Here is a 24,490-nt window from a genome sequence, read left to right as displayed (position 1 = left end):
CCCTCCTCTCTCAGCTCTAAAGGCCCTTCGGAGATTTCTTTTACGATTTTATGATGCTAATTCCTCCGGAAAGTTTTGAAAAATTTTACAGGCTTCATATAACTGTGTGTGTAAGTGTAGGCAGGCACGTGAACATACAAACAACAAAAAGCCCTAGGAGCTGCACAGATGTACCCCGCCCCCAGCATCCTCCAAACTGTGCCCACGTGTGCTGGGGCATCTTTCCAAGGGGACCCCTGCACAACTGACATGGTGATCTGAGGCCTGGGAATCGAGAACATGGAAGCCTGGGTGCTCGGGGTGAATTTTTCACAATGACTCACCTGGGAGAAGCCCGCTGCCTGTTTAATTACTCAAAGTGGAAAAAAAGCGAAAGTGTTAGTCGCTCAGTCATGTCTGACTCTTTGTGACCCCACGGACCGTAGCCCACCCGGCTTCTCTGTCCATGGGATTTCCCAGGCAAGAGTACTGGAGTGGGTTGCCATTGCCTTCTCCAGGGGATCTTCCCGACCCAGGAATCAAACACTGAGGGTTTGATTCTTTGATTCTGCAGACCCCGCCCCAGGGTTTCCACATTGAGGGCAGATTCTTCACCATCTGAGCCACGAGGGAAGCCCCACAGACGCCTCCAGAAGGCCTGGGAAGGCAGTCGACATCTCCCTCACTCTGTAACCCGCGTCTCCTCTCTCGCTGGCCAGCCCTGGTGCTTTCACAGCTTCCTTTAGACGCCTCTGTCCTGAGACGTGGCTTCTCTCCTCAGCTCTGCTCCCTTCCCATTTCTTCTGGGAACCCTGAGCCCTCTTCTACTTTTCTCTCCACCATCTCACCTTCCTGTCTTCTCAGCAACAAGCCAATGGCAATGACCGGACGCTCGCCACAAAGAGGCAACGTTTCCGGGAAGCGTTCACAACACAGAAGCTCAGTGGAGGCCAGGCACCAAGAAAGCCAAGTCTGCAGGGCCCAGATCTGGATTTCCCACCCCAAGGACGACAGGTTCACCTGCACGTTTGAGAGATGCTGACTCGATTTACAGAATTACAGACATTTGAGATGAAACAGCTCTCACATAGGCAAAGGCCACCAGAGTAGACAAAAAGTTTCATTATTTTTCCCCAAAAGGTCCAACTCAAGATGCCTACCTTGGAGAAAAGGAAAAGAAAACAATTATTCGGAGGGACTTCCCTGGTGGTCCACTGGTTAAGACCCGCAGTCCCAACGCATAATGCCTGGGTTCCATGCCTGGTCAGGGAACTAGACCCCACATGGTGCATGGTGTGGCCAAAAAATAAATAAATAATGCATGTTGTTGGAGTTCAGTCGTGTCCGACTCTTTTTGACCCCATAGACTACAGCGCACCAGGCTTCCCTCTCCTCTATCTCCCGCAGTTTGCTGAAGTAATGCACACTCCTACTGAAAAATAATTCGGGCAGTAATCCTCCTGATTACAGAAGGATAAAATGACTATGAATTTTTTTTTGTTACAAACATTAACATTCACTAAAAATGCCTGGCTACAGGGAGAAAAAGATGACGTTGGCACCTGTGGATTTCAAGTTGTCCCGAGAGGTAAGAAATGACATCAGATAGCATCTTCCCAAAAGTAAGGCACCCTGAAAATGCAGAAACTTTTTGCGTATAATTGAGTTTCCCGCTGAACAGTTTCCACAAAGTGGCAGAGAGGTCTGCTCAGTTCTGCCCAGCTCTGTCCTCCGGGAAGCCCCTCCATGTACCTGAGGACAGGTGTGACCATTCTTCTAGCAGCCATACCTGTCTCTTCCTCCTCACCCCTCATCCGTCTGATGCTGCAAGCCTCAAGTTCCATGATTTAGGGGTTAAATTTCAGCAGGATTAAAAAATCCCACCATCGACCCTAGCACATTTTTTTTCAATCACGATTTAAGAGGTTTTGTGGCATAGTCCTTCCTTCCAGGCCAGTGAGCAATCGTTAGCTTGGGCTTTGTTCTTTCAGTAGCATAAGTAAAATATTAACTTACAACAAACGTAGTCTCATACCCAAACATCCATATTTTAGAGGCCAATTACAATTGAATAATTCATTTTTTAATTAGGTGCTCTTACGTCTCTCCCTTAAAATGATGCCTTGCGAGGGCATCTGCCTTAAGTGGGGCTGTGCCTATCCAGCACGCGCCCAGTAGGGATTTTTGGTGAATGAATTCCCATCACCCCAAGAATGGCCCTGGACTGGGCTCTGGGAGGCTGTGTTCACATGTCAGAGCTGTACCTTCTGTGTGGAGTCCTGTCTCCTCTTCTGACTTGGACACCATCAGTCTAGCAGACTCCCCACGGGCTTCAGGTTTCACTCAAGAGCAGTTTCTCCAGGAAAACCTCTTCTATCGGTTTTCCACCCCAGTTTACACACATCACTGCTTTCAGGGCCTTTGTTAATCATCTTAGAATCTCAGGTGCCTATGTTCAGCCCCTCACTGCCCCTACCCCCCAGGGGCAACTAGGAGCAAGGCTCCTAAGAAGCCAGGATCAAGGTTATCAGGCCAACAAATTACGGGAAGGCACTTCATCACAATGAGCTCCTCCCACGCACATACCATGGGACCTGCTGACCCAGTGCCAAGCCCATGGGGTGGGCAGCCCGCAGTGAGGGCCAGCACCCAGCAGACAGGCGCCTGCAGCTGCCGGGGTCCCTAGGAATCCCATGGGGCTGCTCCAGACCCCAGCTGCAGGGACCCAGAGAGTCCCCCACCCTCCTAACAGCCTGATAGCAGGCTCAACCCTTGACACGTCCAGGGGCACCACAGTTCCAAGAAACGATGCAACCAGTTCAGAATTTCCTTTGAAGGATCCTGGGGTTTGGATTTTATATTCGAGAAAGGCTTTCCTCAAATATGTTTAAATTAAAAAGAGCTTGGTGCAGGAAGGTTTTCCATCACATAGAGTGTGAGTGTACATAGGGAGCATCTTCCCCCCGAATGAACACAGGTGGATAAAAATGGGGCAAGGGGTGTCACACGCTTAGACTTCAAAGCTTCGGCCGCTGCCAAGCGGGCAGCAGGCAGTGCCTGTCTCTGAAACTCTGGGGAGGAGGAGCCCCCGCACTCAGGGCTCCGTCCAGGAGCACTCACCACCACTGGAGATACCTGGTCCCCAGGGCAGCCGCCCAGGCCTCCCTGCACGGCCCAGCCTCTCTCCCAAGGGCATAGTCCTCAGGACAAGCTCCCTACACTGCAGGTGTTTCTAAACCTGCACCATTTGTGATGGGGAGGTGGGGTAGCACCCTCTGTCTGGTCCAGGGAACCCTCTGCCTGATGAGCACACAAGGTAGCTGTCTCCTGACGGTTGAGGACACGTGCGCGCATCCACGCCATGATGCTTGCGTTTCCAGGGCAGACCATGTCCCTTCTCTGAGAGCCAGTGTCCTCATCTGTGAAATGGGATGACAGGAGGCCTCACAGGGTCACTGCAATGCCCAAATCACCCTGACCCACTCAACGCTTTGGTATCTGCACGTGGAATGAAAAGACATTACTACTGAGTTAGAGATGCCACGTCCTACGACAGTCATCTGTGCAACCCTGCTTACCCCAGAATTTACCATTTTTATTTTGCAACAGAACCAAGTTGATTGTTTGAAACAGTAGTTAATGCTGCCACGGGTGAGGTGAGGTGTGGGGACAGGTGCTTTATCTCCGGGGATTCTTCCCACCCCCTCCTATGCTCACAGTCATGCACGTTCAGGGGAACAGGGGCCACCAACCCCCACACGTGAGTCCACGTGACACTTGGCCCCCTCTCACCAGTCACATCACTTCTCTGAACTAAAGGGACACCATCTGGCAGGCTCCGTCCACTCCCCGTCCACTCACTCAACAAATATTTATCAAGAGCCCAGCGGGGGCCGGTCCCCGCCCAAGGCATTGGGGACAGAGCAGCTTCCTGGGATGAATTCTCCCCTGAAGTAAGCAAGTAAACAGACGTGGCCATTTACTGTAGTGGGGCTGAGCCGCAGTGTTTGCGGAGCACTGGCGCCTGCTGGTCACGTAGAAAAGGGAATGGTCATGACTAAGCAGGTCTCCCGGCCCCACCTGCCGGAAGAGACACCAACAGAAAGGTTCAGTGACTGAGGGGAGCCCTCCCGCCCCGGGTCAGCCCCTCTCTCCCGGCTCAGCGCTGCAGGCCTGGCTCCAGAATGGCTCACAGGCTGCAGCTGCACCAGGTCCCGCCCAGACCAACTCAGCAGACCCCAGGGCAGGGCTGGGGTTGGGGGGTGGGTTGCCTCAGTGAAGCGTCTCCCCGAGGCCCTGGTTAGGAGCTGGGCTGAGCCCCAAGCCACCCCGTCCACACCCTCACCTTGAACACCCACAGACAGGACCAGCTGCGATGCGGGCCACCTGCCATCACCTGTCCATGGGTTTCCCACGCCTGGGGATCACACGCCGGCCCTGACTCTCATCTACCAGGATGCATTCAGGCCCCACAGCAACATCTCGCCTTCCAGCAGACCTGACGGTGCAAGAAGGCCGAGCTCACTGCAGGAGAACCAGGGCCTGAGCCCACATCTCTGCTTGCTTCCCAAACACGCACCCTGACGCATCCCAAATATAGGCCATGGGGGTCCTCAGTCCACAGGCTCAGCGTTGTTCCAAACATGGTCCCTGCAGGGTGAGTTGTGGTGGGGGGCTGTCCCTCAGGGACCCTTCTTTAGCCAGGAGGCCTCTCTGCCTCTCTCCCTGTGTGATGAGACCCGCGAGTAGGCAGCCCAGTTATCCTCCGTGGGTGAGGGTTCCAGAAACCAAGAGCCTGTGTGTCTCCTCGCCCACAAAAGCTCTCCCAAAGGGCCCTGTGGGACCTGCATCCAGGACCAGACAGAGGGTCCCCAGGCTCGGGCTGTGAGCTCTCCGACCAGCACACACAGCCTCTGCTGGCACCCTGATGGCCCCCAGGCCTGAACTCACCATCCTTACAACCAGTCGGGGCCACTCCATCTCACAGCATAAATGAGAAACTAGAAAGTCCCGCCTTCTCCCCGACACTTGGGCCCTTCTGCTGAGCCCATTCTCCCCGCTCCAGCCCCCATGTCTCTCCTCTGGCCTCTCCTCTGCCCCTCGCCCCTCTGGAACTACCTGGTTCTGGCTTCAGAAAGCCCAACACAGCCCTATTGTCTGCACAAGGTCAGACACCAAATATATTCTCTTAATATTCCAACCCAATCCAAGTCTGAGCCGACTTCAGGGTCTGTTGGGGGCTGGGAGTTTTCCACACGTGATGAGTCCACCCTGCCAGCAACAGAGCTCAGGAGACCTCGTCCAATTTACCTGCAGGGCAGCAGCCACCGCCGAGGGTATGCGGGGGTTCACACACTATTTCTACAGGATGCTCTGCCTGGCAGGTGGCACTGCCAGCAACAAGGCTGTGAATAATGCGGAAAGAAGCGCCGTGTCATGGGCCCGTTCACGTTTCCTTCTGCTCCACTAGCAGCAGGAAAAGATAACAAAGATGACGGATTTGGGCGCAATGGTGTATGTTAGATGGAGCATAAAACAAACAGACTTTTACGTAAATAATGAGAAAAAGACCTTTAAAAAAATTCCATACTGAAACACTTTTCATCTCCTGGAAAGATAAAAAAAGCAAAGTGCTAGGAAAATAAACGGGGGTTGCATCAAGCAGGTTGCAGGGGGAAGGAGCTGGGCAGAAGGAAGGAAGTTGAGAGCAGGAGGGCGGCTGTGGGCCCACAGGTGTCAGGGGGACCCCCTCCTTCTGGACAGTGAGGGTCTTTGCTAAGTGAGTTATTCTTGGACCCAACAGAGGACACATCTCTGGGCAGCCATGGGGAGAGGGCAAACTGACAGGGCCCCACTTGCAAGAGGGCAAACATTTGGGTCACTTTTCCCAAAGAGCAGCCTGCGACACCCATCAGCAGGGGTGCCAGGGGGCGAGTTAAACCTATGGACTCTGAGCCCTGCGGGTTCACACTGTCGTTGCTCCCCGCCCCCGCCCCCCGAGGGGATCCACAGGCTCTGCGGTGCCAGGCCCTCTGTAGGTGCAGCATCGCCTCCGTCTCTGAGCAGGACTCTGCGGCTGCAGTTTCTTGTTCTAAAAAAGCCACGGGAGTCACGGGAGGTGGTCAAGCGTCCTTTCAGGGGCCCTTCAGTGATTTGGGGGCCACATTCTGGAGCGACAAGGGGACAGCTTTGGTCCTCAAGGCTCCACAAAGAGCCGCACGCACCCCTGCTTCAGGGTTCCAGAGGCCACAGACATGACCCAAGGCCCCCGCTCTGCCCCAGCCCGCTCTCCGCATTGTTGGCCTGGAGCTGCCAGCCAGGTGAGTGTGAACCAACCCCTGCCGTCTCCAGTGGGTTTAAATCTCTCTTTCTTGAGCCTGGAAATCTCTCGGCTCTCGCCATCTCCCTCCCACTCTCAGGCAGAACCTCCCTGGTGGCCCCGTGGCTCCTCCTGCCCACCTGCCCCACCCCTCCCCTACACCTGCCACAGATGCTCAGAGCCGGGCCTGGGGCTCCTTCGGTCCTCCCTGCCTCCCCCAGCAGGAGGTGTCTCTGGAGTCCCGCCTGACACCTGCCCGCTGCAGTCTCCTCCTGCTCCGTCCACAGGCTCCTCGGTCACTGCCCTTCATCCCGTTAAAGCTGACCTTCTCCCGGCTGAAGGCATCTCTTGACCCCCCCTCACCCAACGAGAGGGATTTTCAAAATGCGTGTCTGGGTAGGTGTGTGTCTCTGTGTGTCTGTGTACATGTATGTGTGTCTCTGTGTATATGCATGCATCTGTGTATGTCTATGTGTGTATCTGTGTGACTGTGTGTGTGTACATGTATGTGTGTCTGTGTCTATATATGTGTGATTGTGAGTATCTGTGTATAGTGAGACTGTGTGTGTATGTGCCTGTGTATCTGATGTATATGTCTGACTGTGTGTCTACATGTATGTGTGTATATGTGTGTCTCTGTGTCTGTATGTGTCTGTGAGTGTACCTGTGTATATGTGTGACTGCGTGTATCTGTGTATAAGTGTGTGTGTGTCTCTGTATATATATTTAGGCTGGAGGAAACTCCATCATCCGAGCATATTTCCCTACTTTACAGTCACTGCCCAAACCAGAGCTTTAGAGAGGCAGCAACTGCCTCAGCATCTAGAACCCTCTCTCAGCCCCCACATTCTCTGGTGCACCCCGATTCCTACTGTAAGGTCCCCCAAGTCCTGGCTGCCCCCTACCACCCCCCCTCCACCACACGGGCTCACCCTCATGGGGGAAGACGGAAGACGGACCGGCGGTGCAGCCTGGACTAGCTTGGGCTTGTGGGTGTCACCCTTTACTCACAGCAGTTTTACTGAGGTACAACTTACATACCAGGAAATCTGCCCATGGTGAGGGTACAACTTACATACAGTTGTATGACCATCACTACTGCCTAGTTTCAGAGCTTGTCCATCACTCTGTGGAGTGATTTTAAAACCATGGTCCCTCCGCTCCAGCCCAGAGGACATCCTGGGACCGCTTGCTCTCCAGCCCAGCGTGAGGAGGGGCCAGCAGCACTCAGCCACCCAGAGCACCCACCTGTACACCCCCCACCCTCGTGGACTCTGGGCAAGGGGCCATCCCTGGGACCTAAGATGATAGCAACCTCCTCTGAGCCTTGGCCCAGAATCGACCCAAAGCGTCACTGGCTGCCAAACAGGCCTCAGAGTCTTTTTCTAAGTTGAGGATTAACTGAGAGGTTGTAGGGTTTCACGGAGGATGGGGTCTGTTGTGGGGTATGGTTATGTGAGAGGACACTGGGAGAAGAAGTGGCACCAAGGAAGGCCCTGCTTTTTCCGGGGACCTCTGGGATACTCCTGGTGTGTTTCTTTTGACACACCAAAGAGTTCCTGCCTGCTGACACAAGGTTGCACCTCAGCAGGCCACGTGGACTTGGGCCGAGGCTGTGCTTGCCATGTCATCTCTCAGCTCACCAGCCAGCTCTGGAGCCTGACCCCACACACAGCCCAGGCTCCCTGAGACAACGAGGCAAAGGCTGCGAAGTCCAAACAGGCATCAGATACACTAGCTACAGGGGCCCAGGAAAATGTCAAAGATTAAAAAGCACAAGAATTGATAACCCCGTGATATCAGGAGAGGCTGGCAACAGGAGAAGGAGGCCTGGTACTCTCCTGTTTCTTCCAGAAACAACCACCAACTGTCCCCTGTCACTAACTACAGGAAGCTGCCTACGACCCGGGAGATGCGCTTTGTGGGGTCACGTGAGAAGCTCCGGGGTCCTGGCAGGGGAGGGGAGAGGCAGGACCTCCCCCCCCGCCGGCAGGCAGCCCAGGATCCCGAGGCGCCTGGTCGGGCTAGCTACATTCCACAGCCCCCTCTGTGCCCAGACGGCTTTGTGATGACTTCAGGCTCAGCACAGAGTAAATACTCTCCACGCTTTTTCCATGGACACGTTCTAACCCCAAACTGCCAGCATTGGCCTCCCAACCATCCAGATGGAAAGCCGCCTTTCCCAAGAACATAAAACCTTTTTAACTAAATAGTCCATCTTGGCTGCAAAAGCAAACTTTCCTACAAGCTTCCTAGAAATTACTTCTTGAGCACTGAGCCTACGAATCACCTTAGCAAAGCACCCTCAGTGGAATGACGGCCCTGGGGGCAAGCACCATGGAGGATCCAGAAGGCACACTCACTCCAGCAGACACCTGCCCTTCCAGGGTGCGGGCGGGCGGAAAGAGCACCCACGGGCCACTGCCCAGAACTCACACTTGCGTGCATCCTGCTCCCAACTGCCTGACCGCAGCAGTGTTTCTCACAACAGGCCGAGATAAGACAGGTGCTGATGTGAATAAAGAGACCCTGACATCCAAGCTCGGCCGGCTATTGTAACATCAAGCATGTTCCAGCTTGAATCCGCATGGTCCAAGCTTAGCCCCCACTGCCCTTGTGCAGAGGCGGGCCCACAGCGGTGCACTTACCAGGTTGGAATTCGTGGCGTTGGAGTCGTCCTCTGGGAAGGGAATATAGATCGCTAAGGCCACACAATTGGCAAAAATAGTCAGTAAAATAATGATTTCAAATGGCCTGGGGAGAGGGAGTTAAGGAATTAATGCCACGGGAAGCACCAGTGAAACAAACACACACAGAGATATATATATATATAAATAAATATATAAATATATGTATATAAAAATGAATCGGAGATCCATAAGAATTTTGTTTAAACAATACATTCCAAGCCCCTTGTGTTCTGAAAAGAAACATATGCCTTTTTAAGTGCTTCTAATGGGGCCCCGCCAAAATTTTTCCTAATATGTCAAAAGCAGTGGAGGCCAGTCGCGTGCCAGAGTAAACACAGATTTCTAAAACTTTTTTCCCTTCTTTTATTTATTTAGATTGCACTGGACTTCATTTTCTCTCATGTGTGCGCGGGGTTGCTTTTAAAGATTGGGGCCTGCTCCAGCCGGGACTCGCCCCCGCCCACCCCTTCCCGGCCGCCCTGCCCGCGGGCTCACCCGCCTGCACTGGGGACCCGACAAGGCTTGGCTTGAAACAGGCAGACCCTGTGGGGCTCAAGGCAGAGACCTGACTTTGACTCTTCAGTGAAATTTGGAGATAATACTTTCAATCTTTTAAGTTGAAGTTCAGAGTCTTTTTTTTCCTTCCTCCTTATTCTCTGACAGCTTCCAGAGAGCCTGAAGGCGGCCGGGGGCTCTGGACCCCAGCAGCAGTGCAGCATGAGCTGTGTGTGGTGGGGGACAGCAGCTGGGCGCAGGGGTCTCTTCCATCTACTGAGGTCCTGCTTTTGGGGATGGGGGTGGGGCGGTCTGTGCCCCAGGGTCTCCTGACTTGCTGCGGGTTGTGCTGGGGTTTGGAGGGCATGGGGATAAGCCAAGCTTCACTCCCCAAGCCTCAAGGAGGTCCCTGTGCCTGGATCTCTGCATCAAAGTATCAGGCAGATGCAAAAATGAGCAAGTGTGACCATACACCTTCTGCCCTGCATGCTTGATGGAAGGCCATGGGGTGGGGGGTGGGGGTACTTCAGAGGAAAGGCCTGGCTCACTCTCTTCCAGCCCCATCTTCCTTCCTTCCCAGTACACCCAAGTTTCCAGCCCAGTCCGTGGAGCCTCTCCAGAGGAGGATGAGAAAGAGGGCAGCCATTCCTAGAGGCAGGGGCCGCCTCCATCTCCAGAAAGCCTGGGCTTGCAGAGCTCGCAAGTCCTGAAGCAGACAGAGGCTTTGGAGATGGCCTGGTCCAAACCCCTGGGGCCCAGGGAGCCTAAGAAACTCCCAAGACCCACGGCAGGCATTGACCTGCCAGACCAGAACCCAGACCCCTGCCCACAGAGTCCACTGTCCACTCCTCTGCCATGGACGTCCCAGGATCTGAGTTCTCAGGGCAGCTTGGGGCCTGGAAGGAATTGGTGATCCTGCAATTCAGGGCCCCCTGGACGCTGTGCTGCCTATGGGTGGGTCCTCTCGGCTCTGAGGGCAGAGCTGGGCATCCGCTCACCCAGCATGCCCCCTAAACACTGTCAGTCTTTGTGCACCTTGCTACTGAGAAGACCTGCAGCGGGTGCCCAGCCTCCCCACTGGACAGACAGAAAACAAAGCAGCGTCTCCCAGGGCCGAGCTGGCAAATAGCAGAGTCAGGTCTGGACCAGAGCTCCTGACTCATCTTTTCCATCATCTTGCTGCCTTTGAGCTGGCCAGGGATGCGTGGGGAGTTGGGATGCTGGTGGGAGGAAGGCTGGGCGCTGATCCTGACCGAAGGCTTGCCCCCTCAGGCCCTGCTCTGACCGCCCTGCTCAAACCGCAGCATGGTGGGCAGCTGTCACCCCATTCCTACATGGGGAAAGTGAGACACAGAAGGTGACAGGATGCGTCAACTTGCCCAGAGTCACCTCGCTGGGGTAGGATGGGGTTGGACCACAAAGTCTGGCTCCGAAGTCTGAATATGACAGGAGTCTTCTACACTGATCCACTCTGAAATCATCCCAAGCAATTGTCGTTGTTGTTAAAGTTTTGCGGGAACTTTTTTGGTGGACCATTTTCCAAGTCTTTGTTGAATTTGTTGCACATTGCTTCTACTTTATGGTTTTGTGTCCTTTTCGCTGGGAGGCACATGGGATCTTAGTTCCCTGACCAAGGATCGAACCCGCATCACCTGCATCGGAAGGTGAAGTCTTAACCACTGGACCTCCAGGGAAGTCCCACCCTAAGTGTTTTTAGGAAATCGGCTCTTTCAGGCCCCTCCCACATGGCCTCCTCCCTCTCGCCCTGTCCCCACTCAGCCCAGGCTGGTCATCTTTGTCCCCATCATCTGCCCTGGGGCTCCCGCCCGCAACCAGGACAAGAGCCAGGCCTCAAATATCAACCTGTCCCCTCCCCACAGGGGGGTGACAGCTGAGTCCAGGTGTCTCCTGCTCTGATGGCCCCTGCCTCCAAATTCAGGCTATCCTTTCATCACCTTGTGCTAAAGCTCAGAAACCACTCAGGCCAGCAAGCAAGGTTGCATGGTGGAGAGAAGATGCCCACTGTGAGCTAGGAGTTTAGGCCCAGGTCGGGTCCCCTTGGGACCCCACTGAACTGTTGGCTTCCTCCTGGCCTCCTGCAAACCACCCCCAGCCCCCACCAGTGCCTTTCTCCTAAACTCTGGACTCCTGGGGAGAGGGAGTGGAGATGTGAATTCAGGGCACCTGGATCTGAATCTCTGGTGTGGTTAGAGCGAGGGCAGCTCCACCAGGCCCCCTGCCCCACCCTGGACACATGGCCCAGCCGCCCCTTCACAGCCCTGACCAAGCGGTGCTGACAGCAACCCGACAGGGACGCACAGATCCAAGCCTCTGACCCAGGCAGTGGACACCTTGGCCCCGGGACCCCCTGCCCAGTTCTGCAGCTGTGCCTGGCTTAGGCCACCTCCTTTCAAGTGGGAGTTAAGGGGCTCAGGGTTTGACAGAACAAACATTTCTTGCTAAACAGAAATGTTCTTCTCTCTCGAGTCATCTCCTTATACCTTTCATCCACTCCCAAAACTTAGAAATCTTTCCATGGAAAGTCGTCAATGAAATCTAACACCCGCCCTGAACCCCGGGAGACGTGGCAGGCCTGCCCGAGTGGCTTCTTCCTAGGAAAATGCCTGGCGCTGAGTGCAGGGGCCTAGTCCTGTCTGTGCCACCCTGCAGGCTCCATGTTACCAGGAAAGTTGGGGGCACACGCAATCACCCTCAAGGGCCTTCCCATCTCCCTCACCCCACGATTCCTGGGTGGGATTGCTCTGTGAGAGCCCAGCCCTTCAAAGCCTCGTCCTCTGCAGCCAGCACCCACCGGGTTCTATGCAGACATGGGGTCTGCGTCACCCCCCAGGCTGGTGCTTCCGAACCCAGCTGCACCTGGAGAGTTCAGCCAGGCCCGAGCAGAGCTCAGACACCTGCGCTTCATCCCAACCCCCCACGGAACACTGATGGACTCCTCCAACCTCACGGGGAGGTCACACGGCTGTGCCAGCCCACAGATCAGGAGGAGGTGACATGTCAACCCGCACTGAGTGAGCCCTGAGCAAGCTCAGCCCGGCAAGCGAGGAGAAACAACCCCTTAGTCTTGTTTCCTTAAACACTGCTTTTATGTGCAGAACAATCCCCACGGAGCTGGCTATACAGGCAGCTTCCCGGGCCCCGTCCCCAGAGGCTCTGACTCAAGGCTGGGGAGGGCCTAGAACTCTGCATTCCAACCACGCCCAGTGACCGACCCAGTGGTCTGAGAACAACCCGCCGCAGGCCACACAGCTGAGCCCAAAGGATACTTCCACTCGACGATGCTGATGCAGGCCCTCCGGATGGGGTTCTTCAGGGTCAGGCAGAGCAGGGCGCGGGGCGGGCGGGTGGCCGTCGCGCTGCCCTGCTTCTTGGGCTTTCCGTACTGCTGCCGCTTCCGCTGCGTGGAGCTGACCGTGGAGATGGTCGCGTTGCCAGCACTGCCCATCAGCTTGGCCTGCCGGGCCGCGTCGATGGCGGCCTGCCAGGACAGGGCGGCCCCCGGCGTGGGGATGTGCTCGGGCGCCAGCCCCGCGGCCGCGTTGGCATTCATGTTGGCGTGAGCCGGGCGCGGGCTCCCATAGCTGGGACCTGCAGGAGAGGACAGGGACAGTGGTCACTGCGGGGGAGAACCAGGAGCCCTGGCAGTGTGATCTGGGCCCCAGACTCGCAAGTATTTTTTAAAAATTTAATTTCAAGCCATTGCAGGAGCTGGAGAGGCGACCCGTGGAAACACCAGTGTGTGACACTGGGTCTGCTCTGGTCCGAGCTCAGCCCAGGTCAGAGTGTGTGACCCTGGACACGTCTCTCCCCTCATTTTAAGTGGAAAAGACACGAGATGTATGCATTTACAGCACTTGGGGATCTCAGAAGCACAGCGAGAAGAAGAGGACGCAGAAAAGGGGAAATATGCTATGCAACACTTGGTAGTTAAAATATATACGTATAAGCACACATACAGATAGAATAGAATAGAATGGTTGTCTAGAGAAGGTGAGGCACAAAATAAGAATAGGATACGGAGACAGGAAAAACAGAATGAATGATTGAGAGCCGCTGCGTGGATCAATGCTGACAAATGTACAGTGAACTGAAGGATATAATTCACTCAAATCTCTGCACCTGAGCTCCGAAATAAAAGTAGGAATCATAAATGAAGGGGTTGAACCAAAGCAAGGTGACATCCAGGTACCACAAACCTGTCTGGCGACGGGTGTTGTTGGATAGGAGAGCCGGCAGTTGTGAGGGTTTTAAATCACGACAGCAGGTCCCATGACATTCCCCAAGTTGAACAATAGGATCTATGCGCCCTCCTGACATAGGTTGGCCTGCTGTGATTGTTTTGGCTCATAAAGTTCAGCAGAGGTGACACAGAGGCGACTTCTAAGGTAAGTGGAAAATCCGAAATGCCAGTCCTGGGCCACCACACTGTGAGGAAGCCCCACCAGCCTATGTGGGGTGGGGAATCCTGTCCAGCCCCCAGCAACTCCAGCTGTCATCTGACTGCAACCCCATGACAAGACCCCAAGCCGGAACTGCCCAGGGAGCCCTTCCTGAACTTCTGACCTGCAGAAACTGGAGCAGCCCAGCGTGCGCTGCGGAGAGCCACCTGTCCGGGGTGACTCACTGCGTGGCATCCAGCGTCTGGGAAATGGCGCTGTGTGTAGTGGGTGTGGCCAGGAGGGGACAGAGGGACAGAGATCCTGGGCAGGACCCAGAGGAATCCAGCAGAGACGCCTCTGCATGGCTCTGGACTGAAGGCAACACAAAGCTCCAAGACTGTCCCCATGACACAGTCCGGGCCTGGTGGGTTCTCCCCTGTCTACCCACTGACACCTCCCCCGAGAAGCCTACAAGATCCACCAAGAGACTGACCCAGTTCGGGCCCTGGGACAACGTGTGACCTTGAGACTGGCCGCTGGCTAGGCTCTTCGGGATAAGGAGGCGCTGCGAGAATGGGGTGATGCTGTGGGCAAAGAGCCTGGCATCTGGAGACCATGTCAGTTGCCCGGGAGATGGTGGCCAGAGCCAGGCCAGAGGCATGGACATCACTTGCAAGCCCCCCTCAATAACCCTCTCCTCTGCATCATTGCATGGGGTTCTTCCAGGAAAGCTGCTGCCTCCCCTTGGGGCCTCTTCCTCCTCCTCAGGACAGGCTGGACCCAGATGACCATGTGGTGCCTCTCCCAGTACTCCTCCTTCCCACAATCAACTCGGGCTCACCCTTCTAGGTTTGCCCTTCGAAGTTACTTTTGCTCCCAGCTGGCCCTCTCGCCTTCACCACCGGCCTTATCCCTGACAAGGGCCAGTTCAGAGATGACCACGTGGCCCAGGTTAGCCTCAGATCCCAGAGAAACTCCGTCCCGGAAACAGACTCTGACAACCGCTGGGCTCCTGCATCCAGCCACACCTGATGCCAGCTGCACCTCTGAGCTCTCCAGCTTTATTCCTCAGGTAACTTCATTTAAGCTAATCTGAATTGGTTTTCTGTCCCTTGCAGACCTAATGCACTTGCTCAAGTGCCTGAAAGCCCCTGCCTGTCTGGACTGCCACTCCTGCCCGTTTCCCAAGTCACATCCTCCCACCATCACACCAGGGACACACAGAAGTTTCCAGTTTCACGCCACCTGACTGATGGGACCCCTACACGCTGTATACCTCAAGGGCTCTGGGGCTTTTCTGAACCCGACAGGAAAGCATATCGTGACAGGTTACTGATGGCTATGCAGGCAGGAGAGGCGGTGGGTGGCATTTTATCACAGAGGGGCAGGTGCCCGTGACCCACCTGCTGGGCCCGAGAGGAGCCCTCCAGGTCCGCGTGGGTGCCAGCTGGTCTGCACCTTCTCCTCCGTGGCAGCTGCTCCTGCACCGTGCCATCTGGTCCCCGTGGCATCGGAACCCCACCCCCACTCCCCGCCTGGAGAGCAGCCTCTGAGCTCTCCTCAACATGCGGCCTATGCTTTGTAGACGCGGGCTCCACATCTCCACCAAGGACCCAGAGGAGCCAACCCCTTCCAGACAGGGGCCCCATCCCTCACATGCTCGCCGCCGTCGTCACTGTGGGGGGTCCCAAGCTTAGAGTGAGGGAGACCCTGCTCGGCCAGGCCTCTGCCTTTCTTAGGAGGCCCCAGAGGAAGAGAGTGGAGGACAGGACGCGACGCATTGAGGCACCTGCTGCACAAGGGCGCTGTGACAACCAGCCAGGTGTGTGTTTCCATCACCCACGAGAGCAAGGGCGTCGTGACAACCAGCAGGTGCATGTTCCCATCACCCACGAGAGCAGAGGCTGTGGAGTGAGGCTGGGGATGCTGCATCCATGCGCCCCATGTGCGCACTGATGGGGGCCACGAGCCAAGCACCCTGTGCCCGGTTCATGGCCTCGGGGTGAAGGGCCTGCAGTTCTGACCCCAAGAACAGCCTTCGTGTTTGACGTGACCCTCGTTAGGCAGCATCCAGCATGCCACCAGCCCTGGGCCCCCAGGGTGGAGGTGGGTGGACGAGCCACCCTGGACCAAGCGGGTCCAATGTGGCCGGGCTCTGACCCTGTTTGCTGATTTGATCTGTGAGAAACCACCTTCCTTCCTCGATCCCTGGTTTGGCCAGCCTCTTCTGGAGCTCCGGAATCAGCCTCTCCTCTTCCCTCAGGGCCATGGAAGCAGCCGTGACCCCCTCTGACACAAGGACCCTCCAGGCCACAGCTCTCTCCTGACGAGGCCTCAAAGGTGCCTGCCTCCCTGCTGTCCCCAGTTGTCCCCCAGCACCCCGAACTCTCTCACAGCATCGGCCACATCCCAACCAACCATCCCAGAGTCCACGGATGATGCTGGAAAAGACGGCAAGGTGCAGCAAGGCGGAGAAGACACCCATCACCCAGGGAGGCCGGCGTGGGTGCGTCCTGGGCCCCAAGCCGTCGAGACCAGGGCCCCTCGGAGCCCAGAGGCAGTCAGAAAGCCTGGTCTGGGTGGGCTGACTTCAGAGCCACCCGAGCCTCGGTGACCTTATTTACACTGTGAACCGTTCCCAGAGCACTCGGACCTCTCGGGAGAGCACCATCTGGAGAAGCACACACGAACAGGCCCGCGGGGAAAAGAGGAATGACAGCCTCCCCAGCCAGAGGGCAAGAAAACAACCTTCAGTGCCCCAGTCCTGGAGCCCAAGCACAGCTGCAGCCCTGCAACCAGGATGGGGGTGGGGAGGCGCGTGGACACACACACGCACATGCACACAGACACACACAGACACGTAAGACACAGACACACACACACACACAAACACAGAGATGCACACACATGCACACACATGCACACACATGCACACACATGCACACACACACAAGAGACACGTGTGGCCCTGCAGGCTGGCCCCTGCCGAGGCTATACCTCAAGACCCAGCTCAGCCTCCCCCACTCCACGTGACTGTCCCCCACCCTACATGACTGTGCCCAATGCCCTGGGATGACTCCCCAGTCAGGTCCGAGGCTCCATCAGAACCCCTGGGGCCCACGACAAGAGGACACGGTGATCTGAGAACGCCAGGAATGGAAAAGCTCCATCTCGGACCCCACACGGGTGCCGGAGCAGCGCGTGGAGGGAGGGAAGCGCTCTGTGTCTCTGACGGCTTCTGTTAGCAGGAAATAACCACCCAATGCAAAGAGACCAATTTTCAAATTACAAAGCTGATTCAAAGCTCGGTCTCCTGGCTGCCAGCTGAAAAGATGCCACCGTCTAAGCAAGCTCCAGCTCCTGCCTTCCCGGACGATCTGCCCGAGCCCAGGGAGGCAGCCCAGCTGACCAAGCTGCGCACACAGGTGGGGCATCCATAGCGGACACCTTCCTTGTATGGGAGAACATGTCTCCCACTTGAGAAGGAGCCCAGCTGCCCTGGGCAGCACCCCCTACTGCACCCACCGCTCTACTCCGAGGGACCAGGACAAGGCATCGTTCAGCCTCAGGACTGTCTGCCCTGCTAGGGTTCAAACAGGAGATGAGCTCAGGGCTTGGACTCCCCTGGGGCCCCCCGAGGAGCCTCCACATCAACCCTCAGAAGAGGAGCCCAAACCCCCAGTGCCAGAAAGGGACCCCCAATTAGCCATGTGTGTGGAAGGGGTTCAGAGCCACTGACCTGCTTTAGGAACACAACCTCCCTCTCTGGCCTCAGCACCTTCAGCTGCACACAGAGGGGTCTCTCCCAAGGGCCAGGCTTTGAACATACACAGCACAACCTCAGCTGATTTATGGAGATGGATGCATCCTGATGGATGCATTCCTGCCTGCCTGTATGCCCCAGGGCCCCATCCCAGAAAAGGCCCATGACAACGACGACGTCCTGGTGAGGACAACTTGGAAAACAGTGCTGGGACTGGCCGTCTGCACCCGAGAGGACAAGCTTTCCCAGGCTCCCTGCTGTGACCACAGGGGAGCATTTCTGGGGAAGAGGCTGTGAGCACTGACTTCCCCCTCTGGTGCCCCAGCCTGGTCCAGGCTGCCACCCGTTTTTTGCCTGAGATGCGGCAGCAGCTCTATTTCCCTCATCCTGCACATCCCCGGCCCAGTCTCCAGGCAGCAGGCAGAGTGACCTTTTAGAAATATCAATCATGAATCAGGCCCCATCGTCCTCCCAGTTAAATCTCTTCAACGTTCAGGCTCTGCCACAGGCTGTGAGCCCACAGCAGTGGCCCTGCCCTCCTCTCTGCACTTCCTTCTTCAGCCTGGTCCACCTTTTGCCTGCCGTCATGGCCCCATTTCACTCAGACAAGCTCCATCCTCGTCTGCCCCAGGACCCTTGCACGCCCTCAGTATGCTGTTCCCTTTGCTCTCAGCTTGGGGAGTCCTTCTCAAATACCCTCCCCGACCTCCCAGTGTAAACCCCAGGGGCCAGCATGCCTCCACATCAACCCTCAGAAGAGGAGCCCAAACCCCCAGTGCCAGAAAGGGACCCCCAATTAGCCATGTGTGTGGAAGGGGTTCAGAGCCACTGATCTGCTTTGTGAACACAACCTCCCTCTCTGGCCTCAGCACCTTCAGCTGCACACAGAGGGGTCTCTCCCAAGGGCTAGGCTTTGAACACACACAGCATAACCTCAGCTGATTTATGGAGATGGATGCATTCCTGTAGCACAAAGGACTTCTCTCTGGCCAGAAGCCACCCAAGGTCTTCGCAGAAGCCAGTGGTGACCTGGGGCCTCCGTTCCCTTTAAGAGCAGAGCAGCCGACCTGAAACAGAAAGCGAGCTCTCTCTGCCCATTAAAGGCCAAATGAGCAGCAACAAGGAGGCCGTTAATCTTCTCCATCAAGCGCGTTACTGAGATAGCCGGGTGCTCGCACAGGGAGGACAGGACGCCGTCTGGGCTCAGCAGACAGCCCAGGCTGGCCTTCGCAGCTTGGGGTGCTCCCCATGCAGGAGGCTAGTGTCCCTCTTGGCTCCGGATGGGCTGACTCAGCAGCCGTCCACCCTCCTCTCCTGCGCCCTCCTGTCTCAAACAGGCTGGACACACTTTTCAATCTCCCTGTGGCCAGACTGCTATGGCCGTGGGGTTGACCAAGTCAAGGCCTGAATTGAAACAAGTCCAGAGGGGAGGGTGTTCATGTTACTACTCTTGCTCGGTAGAGACAGAAAGGCTCTGGTGATGGATTTCTGGTCCCTGGACTGCAGATAACATGCTATGATCTGAAGCCAGCTCCGGGCAAGGCCATGTCCAAATCCCCCAGCTTCCCACAATCCCATGGCCCCAGTCCCCTTGGCAATCCAGCATGGTTCTGGGATCACTCCTGATGTCTCCCCTGCAACCTGCTCCCACAACCCTTCTAGCTGCTTTGTAAGCCCTTAAATTCCTGCATTAAGTATCTTTCAGGGACTTTACCAGTGGTCTAGTGGCTAAGACTCTGCCCTCCCAATGCAAGGGACCTGGGTTCAATCCCTGGTCAGGGAACTAGATCCCACATGCTGCAACTAAGCCTGGGCACAGCCAAATAAATTAATTTTTTTAAAGGTATCTTTACTCTTTTTATTTTATTTTATTTTATTTTTTTTTAGTTTTTTATTTTTTTAATTTTAAAATCTTTAATTCTTACATGTGTTCCCAAACATGAACCCCCCTCCCACCTTCCTCCCCATAACATCTCTGAAATGGCTATGGCAGTGTCTTTGTAGGTCTGGACCTTGACCTTGGCTGACCCAGCCAGGCCACAGCAGTGTTGTCCTACGGAACTTCTACAATGATGGAGCTGCTCTGTAATTCTGGGTCATCCAACGTGGTAGCCCCAGGCCCTGGCTTTAAGCATTTGACACGGGGCTAGTGCAACTGAGGCACTACATTTTGAATCATGTTTGATTTCAGTTCATTTGCATTTAAGTAGCCTCCCTTGGACACAAGGAGATCAAACCAGTCAGTCCTAAAGGAAATCAACCCTGAATGTTCACTGCAAGGACTGATGCTGAAGCTGAAGCTCCAATACTTTGGCCACCAAATGAAGAGCCAACTCACTGAAAAAGGCCCTGATGCTGAGAAAGACTGAGGGCAGGAGGAGAAGGGGGCAAAGGGGATGAGATGGTTGGACAGCATCACCGACTCAACGGACATGAGTTTGAGCAAACTCCAGGAGACAGCAAAGGACAGGGAAGCCTGGCGTGCTGCAGTCCATGGGGTCACAAAGAGTCGGACACGACTGAGCGACTGAACAACAAGCCTCCTGTCCCTAGCAGCTACAGCGTGGACGGGGCCATCCATATCCAGAGAAAGTCGTGACGGGAAGAGCAGGATGAGGAGGGATAGGTGTGAGAAACGGGAGAGTCCTCCAGAGCATGGAATCCCAACTTGTGAAGGAACTTAAAAAAAGCAATCCAGCCCTGATCCAGACGCTGTTGGGTGGGTGGATTTTCTGATCAGGAAATAACCATCCTATGCAGAAAGATGCATTCTCAAAGCCTACAAGATTCTAAGACCCAACAAACAACTCAGAAACAAAAGGTCATTCTTCAAGGTTAACACACTAGACGAATGAGAAACTCGTTTTCCCAAGGGCAGACAGGGATGCTGATGTTTCCCCAACCCCAGCTGAGCCCACAGAGCCCAGCCTAGGAGCTCTCGGCCAGGATGGAAGCCCTCGTCCTGACCGAGCCCCCAAGGTGTCTCCTGAGCCTGTCAAGCATGAACTGTACGCCTGCTCCTTCTCTTACCTGAGCTGTCCCTGCACTAGTTTCCAAGTCTCCTCGGGGTCCCTTTGCCCTCCTCTTCACTCATTCTGAATCCCAATTTTATAAAAGCCACTAAATATGAACAACTTATAAAATATTATTTAAAAAAAAACAAATGTTATTAGTGGTTATCTTCAGTGACGAGTGATTCATTTGCGTGGGGCGGATCAGCCTGGCATTTGGGGCCCTGGACTCAGAACCAAGCTGGCCGAATTCCAATCACATGACCTCCCTCACCTGGGAAACGGATGATAACAGAAGCTAACACACGTGAGTTAATTAACGTACAACCTTCAGAAGACTACTTCAGACGGAGACCCTGATAAGTACCAGCTATGTTTTCATTAGTTTGTTTTCCAAATTCTGTACAATAAATAATTCTTTGGTAATCAAAGAGAAAAAAAAGTTACAATTTTGTTTGACTGTGTTAAGTTAAACTTCCAAAAATTGCTGTGGCCAAACCAGCATCAGGTTCTTGTCCAATTTCGTGTAATATCAGGTGGGTGCCATGAGGTCTGAACAGATACGGGCACAGGCTGGGAAAGGAGTCGGGTCAGGACACCTGGGGCTCTGTACACATGTTCACACCATGCGCACACCACACGTATAACACACGCAAATACACACAAACACGCGCGCACATGGCTCCCTGTCCTCCCCAGACGTAGGGGAGGACATGGATCTCAGAATCTCGTATGCTGTACTCCTCATCCAGGTGGGACACAGGCAGTGTGCAGCCGGCTCCTCTACACTCACGGGCCCCTCACAGCCGTACTCTGCACGGAGCACGACACTTCTTTCATTTGGAAAAGTCAATGCCATTTACCTCGTTTATCCCCGTGAAGCCTCTGCCAGACAGCAGGCAGACGAGATGTGGAAAAGCAACGAAAAATGAGCAAGTGGCCCTGAGGCTGCTGCCCCTCTGCAAACACTAAGCTGTAAATAGACACGAAGCCACCGTGATGCTCTCCTGACTTTGGGGGGAGGAACCAAGCCGGAAGCCAAGAGACCTGAATCCCAGGCCCCACTCTGTAGCCAATTTTTCAGGGTGCTCGGGAGGTTCACTTTCCCTCTGTGGGTCTGAATTTCCCCTTTAGAGTAAGGAGGCTCAGCGGTGACCGTAAGAGTCCCTCCCAGCCCAGATATTCACATCTCAGAGCCTCGTGGTCCAGCCCCCCTCCCAGGCCGGTGCAACTCCCACCAAGCTCCTCGCTGCCCTGGTCTCCTCCACACTGGCCTCAGGACAGGGGCCGAGAGGGTTCAGCCCACTACCCACACCCCTCTGCTCCCTGGCCTGGGAGAGGGCGCCCAACCATGCTCAGTGGCTGCCCCCAGCCAGCCTGGGCAAGTCCCACCTCAGGCCCACATGGCCAAGAAGCCAGCACAGAGAGGACAGCCGTCCAGCCCTCGTTTCTTTTCTAGCTTATCATCCCACAGTCTCCCCAGGACTTCAGGGTCTCAACACAGTCTACCTGGAAGCCCTCAAAGCCAGGGAGGGTGCTTCACACCCACTAGGATGGTGTCATCTGAACACCAGAAAGTAACAAGTGCTGACGAGGACATGGAGAAAGCAGAAGGCTTGGGTAAGGTTGGCAGGAAGGTAAAATGGTGCAAATGTGACGGAAAATAGCACGGTGGTTCCTCAAGAAATTAAACATAGAAATCACCATATGATCCAGCAATTCTGCTTCTGGATATTTATACAGAAGAAGAAAGTGGGGACACCCATCTTCACAGCAGCGTTATACAGGACAGCCAAAAGCAGGGAACAGCCCCAGTGTCTGTCGACAGATGCGCGGGACAGACGAAGGGATCAACACTCTGTTATATGTACAATGGACCATCATTCAGTCTTAAAAAGGGGAAGAAATTCTGATGCAGTGTGTCAGGTGCTTCAAATGAAACTTAAGAACAAAATGCACAGGAAGATGAGCCACAAAGACGAATATCGCATAGTTCCACTTACAGGAGATACTCAGAGTAGTCAAATTCAGAGACACAGAAAGCACCATGTAGGTTAGCAGGGGCTGGGGAGGGGCTGGGCAGAGATCTGGAGACAATAGTGGTACTGAGGGGATGACAGTGTGAATGTACTTGGTGCCACTGAATTATATACTTTATCAAAGTTACAGTGGTAAACGGTGTTGTGTCAATTTTACATATTAATAATATTAAAAAATAAAATTTTTTATTTAATTCAATTTTGTTTTAAAAGCCAAAGAGGGATGAGTGTTGGACTCAGAGACTTGGAAGAACATCCCCAGAGGCAGAACACCTGAGCAGACACGTCCCCCCTCTGTGGGAGAGAAAGCTCAGGCCTGAGGGTCTGACCATCCCAGACTATCTCTGGCTCTGCCTAGGTTCTGGAGCAACCCTGAATTCTGGAGCATCCCCAGATTCTGGAGCATCCCTAGGTGATGGAGCATCCCTAAGTGGAGAATTCTGGGACACTGGAACATCCCTAGGCAATGGAGCATCCCCAGGCACTGGAGCATCCCCAGGTGGTGAAGTAACCCCAAGTGATGGAGCATTCCCCAGGAAGACCATCCCCAGGCACTGGGGCATCCCCAGGAGATGGAGCATCCCCAGGTGGAGAATTCCTGGATACTGGAACATCCTTAGGCAAAGCAGCATACACAGGCACTGGAGCACCCCCAAGCAATGGAGCATCCCCAGGCAATAGAGCATCCCCAGGTGATGGAGCAGCCCCAGGAGCAACATCCCCAGGTGATGGAGCATCCCCAGGAGGGGCATCCCCAGATGATGGAGCATCCCCAGATGATGGAACATCCCCAGGAGGAGCATCCCCAGGTGATGAAGCATTCCCAGGTGATGGAGCATCCCTAGGCACTGGAGGATCCCCAGGCACTGGAGGATCCCCAGGAGGAGCATCCGTAGGCAGCTGCAATGGTGCCTTTCCGCAGCCCATATCCCACGCAGCAGGTATAAAAAGATGTATTTGCTGAGGGAATCTGCTTTCTCCTCTGCATCCTGAGAGTTCCCGTCACCAATGACAATGCTGCATGGGTCGACTGACCTGAGGAGCCCTCTAGCTTCCCTGGATCTCAAGTTCCAGCTCTTCCCTCAGAACCTCCCGTGTCTCTCCCTTGCATGTGCTGCTTCCTGTCCTTCTGGAGTCCCACGCAGCCATTTCCCTTCTTCCTGCTCAGGTTTCCTGGACATCTTCCAGAACAGGAGCCTCTGGGCCCTCTTGGCTTCTCACTCCATTCTTTTCTCCAAGGAGGACAGAGGAGACAGTGGCTCCTAGTGGGGCACAGGGACCAGAGGTCATTCTTGGTGCTGCCCAGACCCTTCCCAGGCCTCCAGTGCATCCACAGGATGGGCCAGGAGGAAAAGTGGGGGTGGGGTGGGGGTGCATGAGAAAGCCCACATGCAAGAATCCAGGGGAAGGCAGAGGTCGAGGCACTTTCATTTTCCTTCCCAGGAGGGAGAGACAATCCACAGAGCAGAAACCGGGGCTGTAGAGATGCTGTGGGACTCCGTAGGTCTGACTCGCTGGCCTGTCTACGTGACTGTCCTCCAACTGAGTCCCTATGGCAATCAGGAGGGTGACAACCTTTTGACAACTCAGATCTGGAGCTGGTCCGTGGAGACCGCAGGAGAGCAAAGGGGTGTGGAAACCCTGGACGCGGGGGACAAACCCCAAGGGAACTGAGGGACTAAGGGAGCCGAGGAGGAAGCCTGGTGGTGGGGGCACCCATTTGGAGCCATGTTCCCCATAAGTCCCCACAGCCCAGGCAGGGGAGCCACACGTCTGAGGCCTGGGCAGCTCTGA

At 55.0% G+C, this 24,490-nt stretch overlaps 1 protein-coding gene across 11 annotated transcripts in view; it reads right to left on the bottom strand.

Moving 5' to 3' along the window:
* CACNA1C (calcium voltage-gated channel subunit alpha1 C) overlaps window positions 1–24,490 on the bottom strand; it is a 391,277-nt gene that overhangs the window by 332,770 nt on the left and 34,017 nt on the right. For all 11 annotated transcript variants that reach the window (XM_018048697.1, XM_018048696.1, XM_018048698.1 and 8 more), the window contains exons 2-3: window positions 12,771–13,092; window positions 8,947–9,052 (exon numbers count right to left, since the gene is read on the bottom strand). In XM_018048697.1, coding sequence (XP_017904186.1) covers window positions 8,947–9,052; window positions 12,771–13,092 — 428 coding nt within the window. The remainder of the gene's footprint in view (window positions 1–8,946; window positions 9,053–12,770; window positions 13,093–24,490) is intronic.

The sequence above is a fragment of the Capra hircus genome, chromosome 5, assembly GCF_001704415.2.
Source record: "Capra hircus breed San Clemente chromosome 5, ASM170441v1, whole genome shotgun sequence".
In the NCBI taxonomy this organism is placed as follows: domain Eukaryota; kingdom Metazoa; phylum Chordata; class Mammalia; order Artiodactyla; family Bovidae; genus Capra; species Capra hircus.
The sequence above is the reverse complement of the archived record's forward strand: the minus strand, read 5'-3'. Positions and strand labels throughout refer to the sequence as shown.